The following is a 17,788-nucleotide window of genomic DNA, read 5'->3' as shown; positions in this document are numbered from 1 at the left end:
TCTGAAGTGTGCATACGATGGACACTTTACTATCCCATGAGGCCACGGGAGAGAATTTGTGAATGGCAGTGAAGCGACGCAACTGACGCTGGTAGGTCACGTGATAAGAGCAACATGGCGATGTACGTCCAGATTATTCACACTCATGGTATAGAATGTACTTTTTTAGCCGTTGTGAATTACTTATCCAAGTACCTACTCAAGAGAGTATGCGATTTCAGACACAGCCCAGCAGTTCATTTGGCAGGACCCTCAGTGTATTATGGGTATTCTGAACCCGTTGAGTGTACATCGGTTGTACACTCATTATTAGAGTGCATTGTGGGATTAAATGAGTGTACTCATTTAATCCCACACTATGGTTTCTTACACCACTACAAAAAGTGCCCCATTTAAGGGTACAATACATGGTGGCAATTTCGAACTTCCCGGCTTCATTATGCAAACTGAAAATAAAAGCTAAAAGGTGAATAAACTGTTTTTAAAAAATCATTATGACCAAATACAGCACCTAAAATACACTTTTCATTAATACATGTCATTTAAAAAAACAAAACAATTAATGGTCAAAATAAAATGTCACGGACTTTTGTCAACTACCCCTTTAACAGCAGTGGTTTAATCCATCGTTTTAGTTTGGCCCTGTGTATACCAATTGTCTCCTGATTAAGCCAAGTGGAATCTATTAGTGTCCCTGATTTTGATTCAAAGGGTTTAACTTGCAGACCAAATGAAGACCAATTCTGTAATGGCGCAACAAAAAAACTGACAATAAAACGACAAAACAAAAGGTTATTTTTAAATGTCACGATTGTTTGCAAACCACTACAAACGCGCAATGAATATTTTGTGGCTCATTTTGCCGCATATTTTAATAGTTCCGCACCAAATACTTGGTTTGAGACTCACCAACGAAGTGAACGAAGAAACATACCAGGGATATTACAACTACGCCGCCATGACAGACCGTCTTCAAAGTTTTTCTCTCAAATACGCGCATATTTGCCGCCTCGCGAGCATCGGACAGTCTGTCGAGGGAAGGGAGCTTTGGGTCATGAGAATAACAACGAATCCGAGTACGGACGTACCGGGCAAACCCAGGTTCAAGTATGTGGGAAACATCCACGGGGACGAGGCTTTGTCGAGGCAGGTGTTAGTGTATCTGATTGAGTACCTGTTGACTCAGTATGGCCGTGATGTGAGAGTGACGGAGCTGGTGAACCGAACGGACATCTATATATTGGCCAGCATGAACCCTGACGGATTTGAGCGCGCGTTGGAGGGTGACTGCACTGGAAGTGCTGAAGGCCGCCAGAATGCCAAACATTATGAACTCGACAACAGTTTCCCAGACCGGGATGAGCCTTCCAGCAAGACTTCAGATGATACACCGGAGGTCACGGCTGTTGTGAGATGGATTCTTGAAAAAAAGTATGTTGTTTGCTGTGTAGTTTAAATATTTTATTCAAAGATTGTAGTCAATTGTAGTATGGATTCAGTCAATTATTTTATTTATTTAAATATAATTGAGATTATTGAAGTCATTTTAGTCTCTTAAATTTCTCTAAAACTATTAAAACATTTTTGTTAATGGAAATAAAATGCAAATATTAGAAGGAAAACGGTTGCCTTTCATGGCGACTTACTGAAATAATTGTATTGAAGCACTAAAAGTACTAACAGATAATTAAGGAAAAACAAACAAAACCGATTTAAAAATTAACTAGGCATAGTTCACCCAAAAATGAAAATTCTGTCATTAATTACTCACCCTCATGTTTTACTCACCTCCAAACCTGTATGGCTTTCGTACATCTTCTGAACGCAAAATAAGATATTTTAATGAAATTGAGAGATTTCTGGCCCTTCGTTGACAGTACGCAACTGACACCGCTTCAAAAAGTTCATAAAGAGATCGTAAAACTAATCCATATGAACGGTTTAGTCGTCCAAATTTTCTGAAAAGACACTTAATTGAGGAACAGATTGAATTTAGGCTTAAAACATGAGAATTAACCTCATTGGTTCTCACACATCAAGCGAACATGATTGAGTTTCCATTTACCGATGTGAGAGTTCGTTGATTATATAAAACGATCGTGTCTCTTAAGAAAATTTGGACTAAACTGCTCAATTCATATGGATTAGTAAATAATGAGTAAATAATGACAGAATTTTTATTTTTGGTTTATATTACTGTATGCACCACAAAAAATCGTACAAAAATATATATATATATATATATATTTTTTTAATTAGTTGATCCAGACACAAAATGGCCATCACTTCACATCAGAGTTAACTAGATTTTAAGAGAAATTGGCATTACATTTTTAAACTGGCCCAGAAAAAAAAATGAATCATGAATTATTCAGTGGTGTGATGTGAAAATCTCAGATCAGAAGCAAGAGAACAACTCAAATCTTTTCACAAGAAGTGTTTTCTCACCAGATTTTCTGGCTCTTTGTCATCTTTTCAAGGTTTGTCTTGTCTGGTAGTCTACACGGGGGCTCGGTGGGGGCCAGCTTCCCTTTTGATGACGGCAGTTCTTCTGCAAGCCCAGGGCTGACAGCCGATGAAGACCTATTTCACTATTTAGCACTGACCTACACTGAGAACCATCCCATTATGAGTCTGGACAATCCTGACTGTCCTGTTGATCCTAACAGAAGCTTCGGACACGGTATCGGACACAAACTGTTGGACATTAAAGTCAGGTATTTTAACTAAGTGAAACTCCATTGAGCTTTTGGTTTGGTGTCGCAGGGGGAATGCAGGATTTCAACTACCACAAAGGGAACTGTTTTGAAGTCACTTTTAAGTTCAGCTGCTGCAAGTATCCACCAGCTTCTCAGCTTTACACAGAGTGGACCAACAACAAGGAGGCCCTTCTTACCTACATACAGAAAGTGAGTTGATTGGAATGTTTTACTGTGTAGAATGGGCTACTGCTTGTTCAATTTTCTTGCTATAGATGTAACCAGTAACGTCTTATGGATGCCAACACCTAACTTAACCTCATATGTGTAAAGAAAAGTTAATGTTAGCTGACAGTAGTAATGGGAGAAATGAGCTTTGAATCAATTCAACCAATTGCTTCGCAAAATGATTCAGTGTGTCAAAGCGTTCGAAACGCCACACACTGGTGACCCCTGCTGGTCAGAACAGTGTAAATGCAACAACAACTCAGACCAAACATGTATAAAAAACCCTTTTACAAACCCATTGCATATGCTTTATTGAAAGTATAATCTATCAAATGCAATTAACTAATCATTTAATAAGTGTCTGTGTAATATGTGTTCTTTTATCAATGTCAGGGCTTGTTTTGATTGTTCAATGGATGACTCAGCTAAAGAGGCAAATAAAGAGACCATTAACAAATATTATTCCTTTTAATTATACTAATGTCTAATTAAAATGTGTAAAAATGTATAAAACTGATCTGAGATCAGGTAAAGCCCATACACGTTTGTTCAATGGTTTGCCGATCCCAGTAATCCACGTTTCATGGGTTCACAGAAATCATCGCCCCAATAATTATTATTATTTTTAATGATATCAAATCTTATTTTGCTTCTGTTTAAGGCTCATATTGGTGTGAGAGGTTTCGTAATGACCAAATCAGGCTTTGGTCTCCCAGATGCAACAATCTCTATTTCTGGAATTGATCACAACATCACAAGCTGGATGTTTGGTGATTATTATCGCCTGCTGCTCCCTGGAAGATATGACATCACTGCTAGCTCACCTGGGTGATTATGTGTAGATGCATAAAAGTAAAATGATGAGATGGAATTAGTCCAATTTAATGGAATTTGTCATGTTTCCTCCAGGTACCTTTCAAATACTGTGAAGAATGTGCCGGTGATCGAAGGCAAAGCCACACTGCTAAACTTCACTCTTGAGGAACCGGTAGAGGAAACGTTATTGTTAGATCACTCTGAACGACATATACTGACCAAAGAAGATCTGGGCACACCAGGGCCTCCCACCTCAAAATATCCAATCCCGTCTTTGGAATTCCAATATCATAGTTATGATGAAATGGAGATGATGTTGCAACTGTTTAGTGCCATCTATCCATCCATCACTTATCTGAACTCTGTTGGACGATCAGTGCAGGGCAGGAATCTTTATGTGATGGAGATTTCCACCAATCCTGGTGTTGGTCAGCAAGGTGCAATTGCATACGCTCACATTTTTATATTGTTTATCTGTGTATGTACACTATAGGTCAAAAGTTAGGAATAATTTCCCTAACTCTTATGCTCTCTCTTATGAATTTATTTGATCAAAAATAGAATAAATATTGTGAAATATTTCTAAAAAAAAACTTTTTATATATAAATATATTTTCAAATGTAACTTTATTCCTGTAATGGAAAAGCTGAATTTTCAGCTTCAGTCTTCAGTGTCACATGATCCTTCAGAAATCATTCTAATATGGTGATTTACTGCTCAATTATTAATAATGTCATTATTTTCAATGTTGAAAACCTTGTTGAAATTTTTTTTTGGATGACTAGACTTCAAAAGAAAAGCATTAATTTGAAATAGAAATATTTTGCAACATTATAAATGCCTTTACTGTCACTTTTGATCAATTTAATGTCAAAGTATTAATTTAAATGGAATCAAAAGTACTCATTTCTTTTAAAATCTTAAATACCCAAAACTTTTCAATGGTAGTGCATCATGTTTCAACATTGATAATTAGATATCTTTCTTGAGCAGCAAATCAGCACATTATAATGATTTCTGAAGGATCATGTGACACTGAAGATTGCAGTAATGCATCACAGGAATACATGGAATTTAAAAACAAATTTAAAGTTTTTTTGTTTTTACTTCAAATTTGTTTACTTTTTATTTATTTATTTTTGCTGTATTTTTGATCAAATAAATGCAACCTTGGTGAGCAGAAGAGACTTTCAAGAACATCAAAATATCCAAACTTTTGACTGCTAGTTTACATTAATGCGTCTCTATGAAAACCTCCCCTTACTTCAACCAGGCAAACCAGAGGTCATGTTTCTGGGTAACCTGCATGGAAACGAGTTTATCGGTCGTGAGATTCTCCTACACCTGGTTGAATACTTGTGCCGCAATTATGGCAAAGATCCATTGGTCACGCGTCTGGTCAATAGCACAAGAATTCACGTCATGCCTTCCATGAACCCAGATGGGTATGAAATAGCGCTAAAAGGTACAAGCAAAATAAACTGGCAGGTTGTTTAATTGTTCTCATCTGTATTTACACTGATTTTCTTCTCGTAGCTCACAAGGAACGGGTCTTAGGAGACCAGAGTATTATTGGACACAGTAATAGTCACCGTGTTGACCTGAATGCAAATTTCCCTGAACAGTCACAATCGAAGAATACTGTTGAAGCAGAAACTCAAGCGGTGATAAACTGGATCAAGGCCCATTCCTTTGTACTGTCTGCAAGTATATGTGGAGGTACAGAAATTGGCAGTCTTAAGTTGTCTCAATGTTAATGAACATTTTGAAATGATAAAACTGATCTGCCATTGTTGTCTCTAGGGTTTAGGGGAGTCGTGTATCCGAGTTCCCTTGACTCCACTGATGAGATAATGTTTAAATCAGTTGCAGAAGCCTTTTATTCGGTGTGTATTTTGAATGCTGTATATATCATGAATTGTGTAAAATTTAATTTTACTGACTCGTTTTGTTTCCAGCAATCTCAGGCTTTTCAAGAGCCCCAAGCTTGTGACGTGTCAAGAACCAGAGAGAAAAAAGACACAAAACACCGTCGTCCAGTGGTCACAGGTCAGACTGAAGCATAATCACTGATTAAAGTCATTATTGAAAAAAATACCCTATTTACATTACCCTTAATTCAGTACTGTATTTTCAGCATCATTTCTCCAGTCTTCAGTGTCACATGATCCTTTAGAAATCATTCTAATCTGCTGATTTACATTTAATCATTTAGCAGACGTTTTTATCCAAAGCGACTTACAACTGAGAACAATAGAAGCAATCAGACCAGCAACAGGGCAACAGTATACAAGTGCTGCAACAAGAAGTCTCAGTTAGTCTAGTACAGTTAAAATATCGCAAGTGTTTATTTTTATTTTTTTATATCAGAAAAACAAATGGATTAGGCAAGTGCTAGTATTATTTAAAAAGTTAGGTGCTGGCGAAAAAGATGTCTTTAGACATTTTTTGACAATGGCTGCACGAATTGAGATTGGTTGGTCATTCCACCAGCAGGGAACAATCCAGGAAAAGGTCCGTGAGTTATTTTGTGCCTCTTTGGGAATGCACCACGAGGCACCGTTCACTTGCTGGAGGGCGCATAAGTCTGAACTAACGAGTTTAGGTATATTGGTGCAGACCCAGTGGTTGTCTTGTAGGCAAACATCAGAGCCTTGAATTTGATGCGAGCAGCTATTGGCAGCCAGTGCAAACTGATGAAGTGAGGTGTGATGTGGGCTTTCTTCGGCTCGTTGAAGACCACCCTCGCTGCTGCATTCTGGATCATTTGCAAAGGCTTGATAAGATAGGCCAGATAGGACATGCCGGGAGGCCCGCTAAGAGAGCATTACAATAGTCCAGTCTGGATAGAACAAGAGCTTGGACAAGGAGTTGTGTGGCCTGCTCTGATAGGAAGGGTCTGGTCTTCTTGATGTTGTATAAAGCAAATCTGCAGGACCGGGCCATTGTAGTAATATGGTCTTGGAAGCTTCAATCACAACTCCCAAGATTCCTGGCTGTCCTGTAGTTGTCCAAGGAGTTATGGTTGACGGACCCAGCTGAATGGAGAAGTTGTGCTGAAGTGTTGGGTTGGCCGAGACCACAAGCAGCTCTGTCAAGCAAGGTTGAGTTGAAGGTGATGGTCCTTCATCCAGCAAGAAATGTTGTCAGGCAGGCTGAGATGCGAGCAGCTACCGTCGGATCATCCGGCTGGAATGAGAGGTAGAGTTGTGTGTCATCAGCATAGCAGTGATCGGAAAAGCCATGCTTCTGAATGACAGATCCTAGTGATGACATGTAGATGAAGAAGAGAAGTGGTCCGAGCCCTGAGTAAGAAGTTGTGACTTGAAGACCTCACCCTTCCAAGACACCCTGAAGGACCTACCTGAGAGGTAGGATTTGAACCACTGGAGTGCAGTTCCTGAGACATCCATCTTCATGAGGGTTGACAGGAGTAACAGGTGGTTGACTGTGTTCAAAGCAGCAGACAGATCCAGCAGGATGAGTACTGAGGATTTGGAAGCTGCTCTTGCCAGTCTCAGTGCTTCAGTAACCGAGAGTAGTCTCAGTTGAGTGGCCGCTTTTGAAGCCAGATTGGTTGTGGTCCAGAAAGTTGTTCTGCGTGAGAAACATGGAGAGTCGGTTAAAAGGGGGAGGGCAAAGGAGAGAAGAGAAGGTTTTGAAGAGTGTGCCGGAGTACGAACAATTGCTAATTTTGTTGTGGTAGAATGTCGTTTTAGCAGTGGAGACATTTGCAGAGAAAGAAGAGAGGAGATATTGATACAAACTAAGGTCAGTAGAATTTTTTTGATTTGAGCCACTTCCTCTCTGTGGCACTGAGTCTAGAGCGATGTTCACAGAGAACATCAGACAGCCAGGGGGCAGAGGGTGTGGGTGGCGCGGGCTGGTCTGGATGAAAGGGGGCAAAAGTTGTCTAAAGACATCAGAGTGGAGCAAAGAGTGTCGGTAGCACTGTTCGTGTCCAGTGCTGAAAACTGAGCGGATGAAGTGAGGAAACCATAGAGGATAGGCGAGAGTGAGCGTAGGTTACGCCGAAACGTGGCCTGTGGATTTGATGGTCAAGAAACATTGCAGCTTATTATCAATGTTGAAAACAGTTGTGCTGCTTAATTGTTTTGTGGAAAGAGTGATACACTATTTTTCAGGATTCTTTAAATAGAAAGTTCAAAAGAACAGTTTTTTTTTTTTGTTTTTTTTTATACTAATGTCTTTACTGTCTCTTTAGATCAATTAAATTAGTTTTTTCTGAATAGGAATTAATTTCCCAAAAAAATACACATATCTTGCTGACCCCAAAATTTGAACAGTAGCGTGTACTTTTTATCATTATTTTATTGTATTTTGTCGTATTTGTCTGTTCCACAGTACATATTCTTCTATGTTGAGTATCCTGTTTCACACAGAAAGCAACATTGTTTTTGCCTTCTGCATACTGGTAGGAACTGATATGCTGACTTGGGCGTATCAAGGCACTGACACTTTAGCCGTTAGCATTGGTCTGAGCTGTGAGCTGCTCCCACCGGAGGATTCGCTCTCAGAATACTGGGAGAAGAATCACAAAGCGCTCTTACAGTTTATACAGCAGGTGACTCATTTTTGATCATGTCGCATTGTGTTTTGGGTGAGCTATTCAGTTTGAACATTTGCATGGTTTGTGTGACGTCCCGTATGTCAGGTTCATATGTTTGTGAGGGGTATGGTGACTGATGGTCATTCTGGCAAAGGCATTGCTAAGGCCACGGTCGTGGTGGAAGGCTCAGGTCATCAAGTCCATACCAGCAGCACAGGCCAATACTGGAGACCCCTGGCTCCTGGTTCTTATCGTCTCACAGCCTCTGCTCCAGAGTGAGACCTTACCCTTCACAAGAAATTAACCGAATTCTGCCAGTTATAAAATGGGTCAGCCATTACATTTCTTGTGCTATTTTCCCCCAGTTATACCTCAATGTCGGCATCTGTCCGGGTGTTGAATTCTCGGGTGGAGCAGGTGGACTTTAAGCTGACCAGAGATGCATTGCAGCCGTTTAGAGTAGAACAGAAGGACTTTGAGAGACTGGTGGACCAGCTTTTATTCCCTGGCGGGCTGGATCAGATGGTCCGCGGCCTTCTACCTGCTCAGACCCTGGAATACAGAACCTACAGGGAACGCTCCGAGTTCCTGAGAGGACTGACATTAACCTTCCCTCACATCACACGGCTGTACAGGTATGTAATCCTGAAGATGTGTCTTTATCAGGTGATTGCTGAGAACTTGGAGAATGAGATATTTTGACTTGGGCCAGTTGACTTTATTACCCACCTCCTATACCAATGTGCTAACACCCACTCAGAATATAGATCATGAGAATTTATTATTGTAAATGTTGTGAAACTTCAAATGTCATTTGTTTAAATCGTCACTTTTTTGGGGGGGGGGTCAGTTTGGGTCAAAGCACTGAGTTCAGAACTATATGGGCCCTTGAGATCGCTGGCAATTTGAAGATGTCTCAACCTGCCGAGCCCAAGATCCGTTTTGTGGCTGGAGTCCATGGTGATGCGGCAGCAGGTCCAGAGTTGCTGCTTGAGTTTGCTTCTGTTCTCTGTCTCAACTATCGCAGGAATCTCGCCATCACCAAGGCAAGCTTCACAAAACATTGTGTCCTCTTGTAAAAACAATGAAATATAGTTTTTACTCACCTTATATTATTTCCAACACCAGCTCACAAAAGTTTTATGAGTGAACGGAAAGTTTCCAGGGGGAGTGCAAAATGTTTAGTGAAAAAATAAATAAATTAGAAAGCATTGAAGTATAATTTTCCTCCCTTCGCAATAGCCCCCCATCACCATGTCCCATAGATTGGGAACACTCTTCATAGACAACAAGTCTGAATGGCATGCATGTTGTTAAGCTAAAAAAAAAACACATGGCACACCGAAATATTGCAAAAAAGTTCCTGGTTTTTAATTGTATACTTTACAGTGTTGAATTGAATTAGTGTGTGTGCATATACACAATCAACATATTTTTAACTATGCTTGCATTCTTAATCTTCACTGTGACTGAATCTGCAACGTTGTGCGGTCACATTTAACAATTTTTGGCTGGATTTTGCTAAAAAAAAAAAAGGTCCATTGTGAAAAGTTTAGTAATGTATGAAGCGCAGCTCATGTAGAAGTCCCTTTCAAACCAAAGACGATTTCTGTTGGTGAATCCAGTGAATTTGGATGACCAACTTGAACACAAGTGAAATCTGCTTGGGGAACACTTTTGGCCTTATGCAAAACTCCTGATCACACAGATTTAGAATTGGCCCAAAAGGCGGCGGCATCTATCTTTTGAAGCATCCAGTGCGTCTGGTGTGCATTTATGATGTCGTTCAAGTAGGCAGCTTGCTAGGTTTTGGAACAGAGTTTGTGTACCTGTCATCAATACAGTTTTTGTGTCCTTCCTCTTAGCTGATTGACCAGAGCAGGATCCTTATCCTCCCGTGTGTGAACCCTGATGGTAGGGAGCAGGCACATGAAGGACAGTGCTCTCCCAGTGTGGGGCACACCAATGCTCGTGGAATAGATCTGGATACTGATTTCTTCTATGGTCAGTCAACACTAGGCATTGAAATGATGTCATTAACAAAAGCTTGTCAAGTGGTCAGTGAATGTGACATTTGTATTTATACTTAGGTAATAAATCAGTGCAGCCAGAGACCCGTTCAGTGATGGATCTGATTTATGGAGGGGGTTTCTCTCTCTCAGTAGTGCTGGAGGGAGGCTCTCTGCTGGCCACGTATCCATATGACAGACCTAATCAGCATGGTAACCAACAGCACACTATTTGTTTATACATTATTACTATTACCCATTCGTTGTGTTAAAGATCCTAAGTATTAAACTCTGTTATATAAACGATCCTGCACAGTTAATATATGAGTGATTGGGCTTATGATTTTCACCCAGAACAAAACGAGGAGACGTTGAGATATTTGGCTTCCTTGTATGCCAGAAGTCATCCTTTCATGCACTTGGGTAACCTGAAATGTACAAAAGAGTCAGGTATTGTTGAAAAGACTTTAAGATGAAAAGAAAATACTGCTAAAATTACATGGCAAAAAAATCACAACATGATATGAAGATGACGCCATTCTTTAACTCAACAGAGAAAATCCCGGGAGGGATCCTGAAGGGTGCGGATTTCAGTTCTCACACTGGCAGTATGAAGGTATTGGAATCATTTGAGATTGTCCGAATGGCAGATTTTTTTTTTGTCATGTTTGTAGATATTGTTCTTGTCGTGAGACTCGTGACATATGTCACTTATGACTTGCTTGTTATGACTTGCTATATAGTATTTAACACAATATAGATCAAATTACATGTATTAATTGATCCATTTTGACCATGCTGGGCCTTGTTTACACCTGGTATTAAGATGCGACGGGATTTAAACTTTGTTGGCTGGAGACCCAAGTTTGTGCTTGGTACGTTTTTTTATCTTCAAACCAATGTTCTCTCACCATTCCTGTATTTCTAACATACAGCGTTCGGTGTGGTCTTGCAGAGGTCAGAGCAGAAACAAAAGCGCAGCTCTCCGTATGTTTTTCGGTCGGGTTCATATGTAAATTGCGTTCGATTATTTAATCCATTAGATCGAAAGATCTGAAAAATCCCATAGACAGAAGTGGTTGAAAGTGGACAAAAGAGAAGGATTAAACCACCAGGTGTTAATGAGAATGTGTCTCCCTCTTCTACTTGTGATCCGATCAACCAAAACAATCTTACCAGGTGTAAACGGAGCCCCAAGTTACAACTTGTGTGCTGAGGCAGAACTGTTTAAAATGATCAAGTGTTCGCTCTAGTTCACCAAAATGAAAAATGTCATTTAACCCAGTTAAATCAACCATTATACAAAAATCTTTCACTCCACTGAAGTTCTCAAATCTAATTTTCTGCATATTCCGTCTTGTATTTCAGGACTTCAGTTTGGATGTGGGTGTTTGCCCTGAGATCACAGTGTACACTGGCTGTTGTTTGTTCCCACCTGAACATCAGCTCTTCTCGATGTGGATGGAAAACAGAATGCCTCTTTTCCGCATGCTGCTGGAGGTGGACACGCTCTCATCTTCTCAGAATAGCCAGCCATATTTTCAAGCAACCTAAACTCATTTAAACCTATGTTTTCCTCATATTTGGTCTCTGAAGGTTCACAGAAGTCTGAGTGGTTTTGTGAGGGACAGTAAAGGCCAGCCGGTGTCGGGTGCTGTTGTGGTGGTGAACGGCTCTGTGACAGTTCATGCAGACAGTCACGGTCACTTCACCACTCTTGTGGCTCCAGGCACACATCAGCTGCAGGTTCAGGCCCATGGATATCAGCAAGTGCTCCAGCAGGTATGTTTTAGAAATGGCTAACGGCTTTAAGAGGAGATTTATTTTAATTTTTATATATATAGAGAGAGAGAGATAGTGATTTTGGCATAATAAAACTATAACACAAGATAAATTAATATGCTATTGTTCAAAAGTTGAGCAGTAAGACTTTTATTTTATTTCTACTTTTCATCAAGAATGCACTAAATTGATAAGTGAAAGTATACATATTTATAATGTCTATAAAATAAGAGTTTTATTTCATATAAATGCTGTTCTTTCTATTCTTCAAAGAATCCGTAAAAAAAAAAAAAGGTTTCCACAAAAATATTAGGCAGCACAACTGTTTTCAACATTGATGATAAGAGATGTTTTTTGAGCAGCAAATCAGCATATTTGAGTGATTTCTGAAGGATCATGTGACACTGAAGACTGGAGTAATGATGCTGAAAATTCAGCTTTGCGTCACAGAAATAAATTGTATTTTAAAAGTCGGTATATAACTGCTTATTGAACAAATGTTGGGCGGGACTTGATTTTGTCCATTGGAAATTGATTGGATCATTGTAGTTTGCTAATTGCTGCGATCTGATGTGAGTGACAGGTTGTCTCACCAATTTTTAATTTCACAATATTACAGTTTTTTTCTGCGTTTTGATTAAATAAATACATCTTGGGTGAGCACTGCTTTCAAAAACATTTATAAATCTTAGCTATCCAAAACTTTTGAACAGTGGTGTAATAAAAAAATATAATATTAGGCTGAAATGATCACGCTGCTTCTGTCCAGGTTAAACTGCACACATTCTACAATTCTCTCATTCTCCTTCTGTGGTTTTAGGTGAATATATCCTCAGACAGAGTGACCAGTCCCATTGTGATTGACGTTATGGCAGACAGGGCTCCCCTCGGTCGGGCAGTGTTTTTCATTGCCACAGGTAAATCTTGACACTTTAATCTTAACACTTGTTCTAATTCCAGTGATCTCATTGGTCAAAAGAAGTTGATATTAAAGGAGGACCTATTATGCTTTTCTCCCTGAAATGCCTCACTTGTAGTCTTAAAGGCACAATATGTAAGATGTTTGGATTAAAATATGCAAAAACCACTAGAACAATTTTTTGTTGATTTGTATACTTGCATTATCCCAAATGTTTCCAACAAGATATAAATCCATTTATGATTTTACTTCTGTAGAAACCATGGAAACACCAAAGATGTTTTAATATATTATGTTCTATTAGAAAGGTGAGCAACTGTTTGGATACATTTATCAGAAAACGAATCATTTTTAGCTCAACACGGTTTGTCTTATTGTTTGAATCTCTTGTTTTCTTGATTTACTGCGAGTAACATGTTTGCATCATGAGTGTTGACGCACTATATTTTTTTACACGGCTAACATAGTCAAAGAGCTTTATTTGTAGTAACAGTAATACAGCATTTTCTCCACCATACAATATATTTTTTTAATTAACTACATTCCATTTAGCAACACAAGTCATCCAGCTTTTTTTAATATGATATTCTATTATCAATCTAGCTAACTGCAGTGTGCAAAAAGTGTCTCACACCATCCACTGATGTTATAACAACTTTCAGTTTCAACGTTATAACTTTGCTTCAACACACTCAAGCGTATTTTTAGAGTGATTGTTTTGACCATGTAAAACAGCGCTGCGTTACCCCACAATTTTAATTAATCAAATAAAGTGACCTGTATTAGTAGTAATTCAGTATTTGCAATAAACATGATTTCTGTCAGTTTGCTTATCAGCTGTGGAGGTGAAGACAACAACTCCCATGATTCCACACTCATTCCCTGCATCATCAAGCTACGCCTTTATTGTTTTGAATAAGCAACCTCTAGTGGCGAAACTTGCATCAGGGCTGCCAACTCTCACGAATTCAAATGACACAGTGAAAAATCGTGAAGCAATAAAGGACACTGACACCGACAGACAAGACAGAGCTGGTTACTTTTGATATGAAACAATGCATTAACTTTGAAATTTCTGTAAATTTTATTTCGAAATTCAAACAATAAAAACCGTTTTGGTGCTCTTAAATGTGACGTGACAGATCGCTGTAGCGCATCAGTTTAAGCGGCACATGAACTGATCGTCTCTTCCTCTTTACTACTAGTTAATGGTAAATAAAAACAAGTGAACATTAGAAAGTATGTTGATACAGTACAACTTACCGAAATGTATCATGTCTGGTAATTAATCAATCAGTGTTTCAACCGCTGAAAGAGTTGGGGGGGAAAAAAACATCTGGAGAACAATGTCATGTAATGTTACATTTATCTTAAAGGAACATGCCAACTTTGGGACTTTAGCTTATTCACCGTATCCCCCAGAGTTAGATAAGTCCATACATGCCCTTTTCATCTCCATGCGTGCCGTAACTCTGTCTGACCGCTAGCCTAGCTTAGCACAAAGACTGGAGGTTAACGGCTCCAGCTCCGCAGAAGTAGCAGTGCTTCGCCTTCTGAGAATATAGTTCCCAGTATGTGTACGGTTAGAAGATGGCTGTCTCTCATGTGACCTTGTTATTCGTACACGCTGTGACTATACAAATCACAACATGTAAATTGGAAAATGTTGGTGTTATTTTGTCACATATTGGGAGCAGTATGCTAGCTGGAGCCGTTTACCTCCAGTCTTTGTGCTAAGCTAGGCTAGTGTGTCAGATAGAGTTACCGCACGCACGGAGATGAAAAGGGTATGTATGGACTTATCTAACTCTGGGGGATACGGTGAATAAGCTAAAGTCCCAAAAAGTCGTCGTGTTCCTTTAAAACAGCCATTTAATGACCATAGCGTGTTAGTTAGCTAAAAAAAATCAACTCTTGCAGACATCCTACCCTGAAAAACTCATTACAAAACAGATGGTACAACACCCCCCAATTATAAAAAAAAAATGATTGTACTATTATATTCAATCGCGTAAGCTGGCTAACACGGGTTCGTTCATTCAATTGTATTCGTGCTCCAAAAGTGATGTAGTTGAGTATGACAGAAAAAGAGGCGAGGGTCTCATCGAAATCCGAACGCAAGTGGTCACAGAAGATGCATTTGAAACGCGTGATAACACCTGGTGTAACGGCAATGCGTCTTGGCTGACCACTTTGGTTCACTGAAAACACATCTTAATACCAGGTGTAAACTCGCTTTCTCTCTCACTTGCTCGATTTCCTGGGATATTGTATATAATTTGCAGGTGTCTGGGAGCCTCTATCAATATGCTGGAGACTCCCGCACCTTCCAGGACAGTTAATGTCTGCTATAGAGAGTATTTTACTGAATATATGCACTGTTAAACTTATAATTTTTTTTTTTAAGATACGAGTAAAAATACAATAACATTATTATAAAAACCTCATTATATTATAGGTTAATTTAACCTTTAATAAGCTGACAGGGCTCCCTGTACGTTTACAGCACTAGATTTTTTATTTATTTTTTTCTTGAGAAAAATGTACATGCAGCTACTGTACCTCATTTATCCAAATTAATCTTTATTGAATCAAGATCAGGATCAAATCGCAAGCTTATGAGTTGAAATTGGGAAATTTAGGTCAAGGACTAATAAAAAAGTAGCCAACCAGTCATTGTAAACATTGTAACATGTTGTCACTTATCAACTTAATGAAATTGTGTTTAGTTACCAAAATGTTTTGACAATCACAAGGTTTTTCCATAATTCTCGCTCCCAGCTAAACTCAAAAGTTGGCAGCCTTTTACATACTGTGCCTTTTAAGTTTTCTTCTGGGAACACGCGCGTCACAATTCCTCGTTTAAATAATTCCCACCCAAGGCATATGCAAAACAAAAGGGGTGAGGCCTGGTTGAGTTGCTTTATGGTGCTTTTCCACTGTACGGTACGGCTCGGTTCAGTACGGCTCACTTATGACGCATTTCCACTGCATGGTACGGTACGGTACGGCTCGCTTTGGCTCGCTTTAAATGGTACCACCTCTGTTGAGGTTCCAAGCGTGCCGTACCGATACTAAAATGTGACGTGAAAACACTGCAGATCACTGATTGGTCAGACAGAATCATCACTACCAGCGTCATTGTATTTACGACACGAGACACTAAACCCGCTAGATTTAAATAGCCAGTAGACAACAGCCAACACTGTAGCGCCTGTTTTAAAAGTATTTGCTTAAAAAAAATAGTATAAACTTAAAAAAAAGAAATGGCTGAATCGTGGTCAGTTGACGAGGTGCAGACGTTCCTCTCGTTGGTTGCTGAGGAGCGGATGGGGAAACACGGAATGAAAAATTCGCATTTAATATGATGATGTCATGGCAGTAGAGACGGCAACTATAACGATCAGTCCTACCCACTTTGAAGCGGTACTAACTGCAATGGAAAAGCAACCGAGCTAAAGCGAACCGAACCGTGCCGTACCGAGCCGAGTCGTACCACGCAGTGGAAAAGCGAAGCGAGCCGAACCGTTCCGCGCCGAGTCGAACCGTACCGAGCCGTACCATGCAGTGGAAAAGCGCCATAAGTAGGGTGTTGAAACTTCAAGTGATGGAAAGGGGCGTGACAGCCAGCCAACCAATCAGAGCACATTCTGCTTTAACAGTGTTGCAGTACCTCTTTTCCTAGTCTGTCAGGAACCATGTAAAATGTGTGGAAAAAAACAAAACCTTTTTTGTTTTTAACATTCAAGCATGAAAACCTATTCTAGTATACTCCAAAAACAAAATCAAAACTTTGTAAAAGGACATAGTAGGACCTTTTATAAATTTAAAATGCGTTTATAAATTTAAAACGTGTTATAAAATATGCTGATTTACATATTCAAGTATTCGTATTTGAACCCATATTATTAAATCTTTGTAGATTTCTTAATTTTACTGTTATAAATTCAGGTCATAATAATTATGAGCTAAGCATTTGCTACTTGTCAAACTCCCTCTGAGTGAACTGATTAATGACTTGAATGAAAGGATTCCTATAAAAATGCAGTAGTAAACTGTCCTGCAACCCTTTATCCTCGTTTAGCCTCTTTGATGGGCATCTTGATCTGCGCTCTCCTCATCTGGCACCTTCGCTCTGCCAAGTTCAGCCACATACGAGACGGGATTCGTTGGCTGCGTCGCAAGAAGGAAGGCCTCCGAATGGAGGCGATGGCTTCAGAGAAGTCACCCTTGCGAGATGAATTTCTGGATGAGAGCGAGAGTGAGGACGACCCTTACTTTGTGGAGGCAAGATGAATGTACTGTCACAACGTTTAAGAATAAAATGTCATTCTTTATGCTCAGTAAGTCAAATGTCTTTGTTTATACACTTTGCATCTTTCCCACTACATTCATTCACAAAGTATTTAAACTATAAGCATTTACCAGACTTGCACAGCTAGTTTTAAGAAGTTTAAAAACATCCCTGGGGCCCGTTCTTCATGCATGAATTACTCCGACAATTTGACGTGATCCAGGATTGTTAGGTTCTTTGAAGCTCATCCTGGAGTTGCTGTCAAAGCGAGGTACGAAGGACGGATCCCTGGTCTAGCGATCCTTGATGTAAACTGTTTATCATTGAATGAACAGCAGTTGGCAGTAAAGCAGCAAGAATTTTGACGAAATAAAATCAAGAAACCGTTGAGAATTGGATGAGATATGTTACAGTAAGTAATTGCTCGGGAAAGCATCACCGTTACTATTACCCATAGAGTTTTGTTCAAA

General features: G+C 39.4%; 1 protein-coding gene across 1 annotated transcript; it reads left to right on the top strand.

Moving 5' to 3' along the window:
- The first annotated feature begins 733 nt into the window (after window positions 1-733).
- Window positions 734-17,355, top strand: cpdb (carboxypeptidase D, b). Its single transcript, XM_082140099.1, has 21 exons — window positions 734-1,431; window positions 2,481-2,683; window positions 2,767-2,909; window positions 3,589-3,755; window positions 3,837-4,180; window positions 5,018-5,209; window positions 5,281-5,463; window positions 5,548-5,630; window positions 5,703-5,793; window positions 8,184-8,329; window positions 8,420-8,589; window positions 8,680-8,949; window positions 9,165-9,360; window positions 10,180-10,318; window positions 10,405-10,536; window positions 10,678-10,773; window positions 10,878-10,939; window positions 11,692-11,823; window positions 11,920-12,105; window positions 12,926-13,022; window positions 17,109-17,355. The coding sequence occupies exons 1-21, from the start codon at window positions 803-805 to the stop codon at window positions 17,318-17,320; spliced, it is 3,873 nt and encodes a 1,290-aa protein (XP_081996225.1). The 5' UTR covers window positions 734-802; the 3' UTR covers window positions 17,321-17,355.
- The last annotated feature ends 433 nt before the right edge of the window (window positions 17,356-17,788 follow it).

The sequence above is a fragment of the Leuciscus leuciscus genome (genome assembly GCF_965113295.1).
Source record: "Leuciscus leuciscus genome assembly, chromosome: 16".
Taxonomy (NCBI): Eukaryota; Metazoa; Chordata; class Actinopteri; order Cypriniformes; family Leuciscidae; genus Leuciscus; species Leuciscus leuciscus.
Note: the sequence above shows the minus strand (reverse complement) of the source record. Positions and strands in the feature narration are given on the sequence as shown.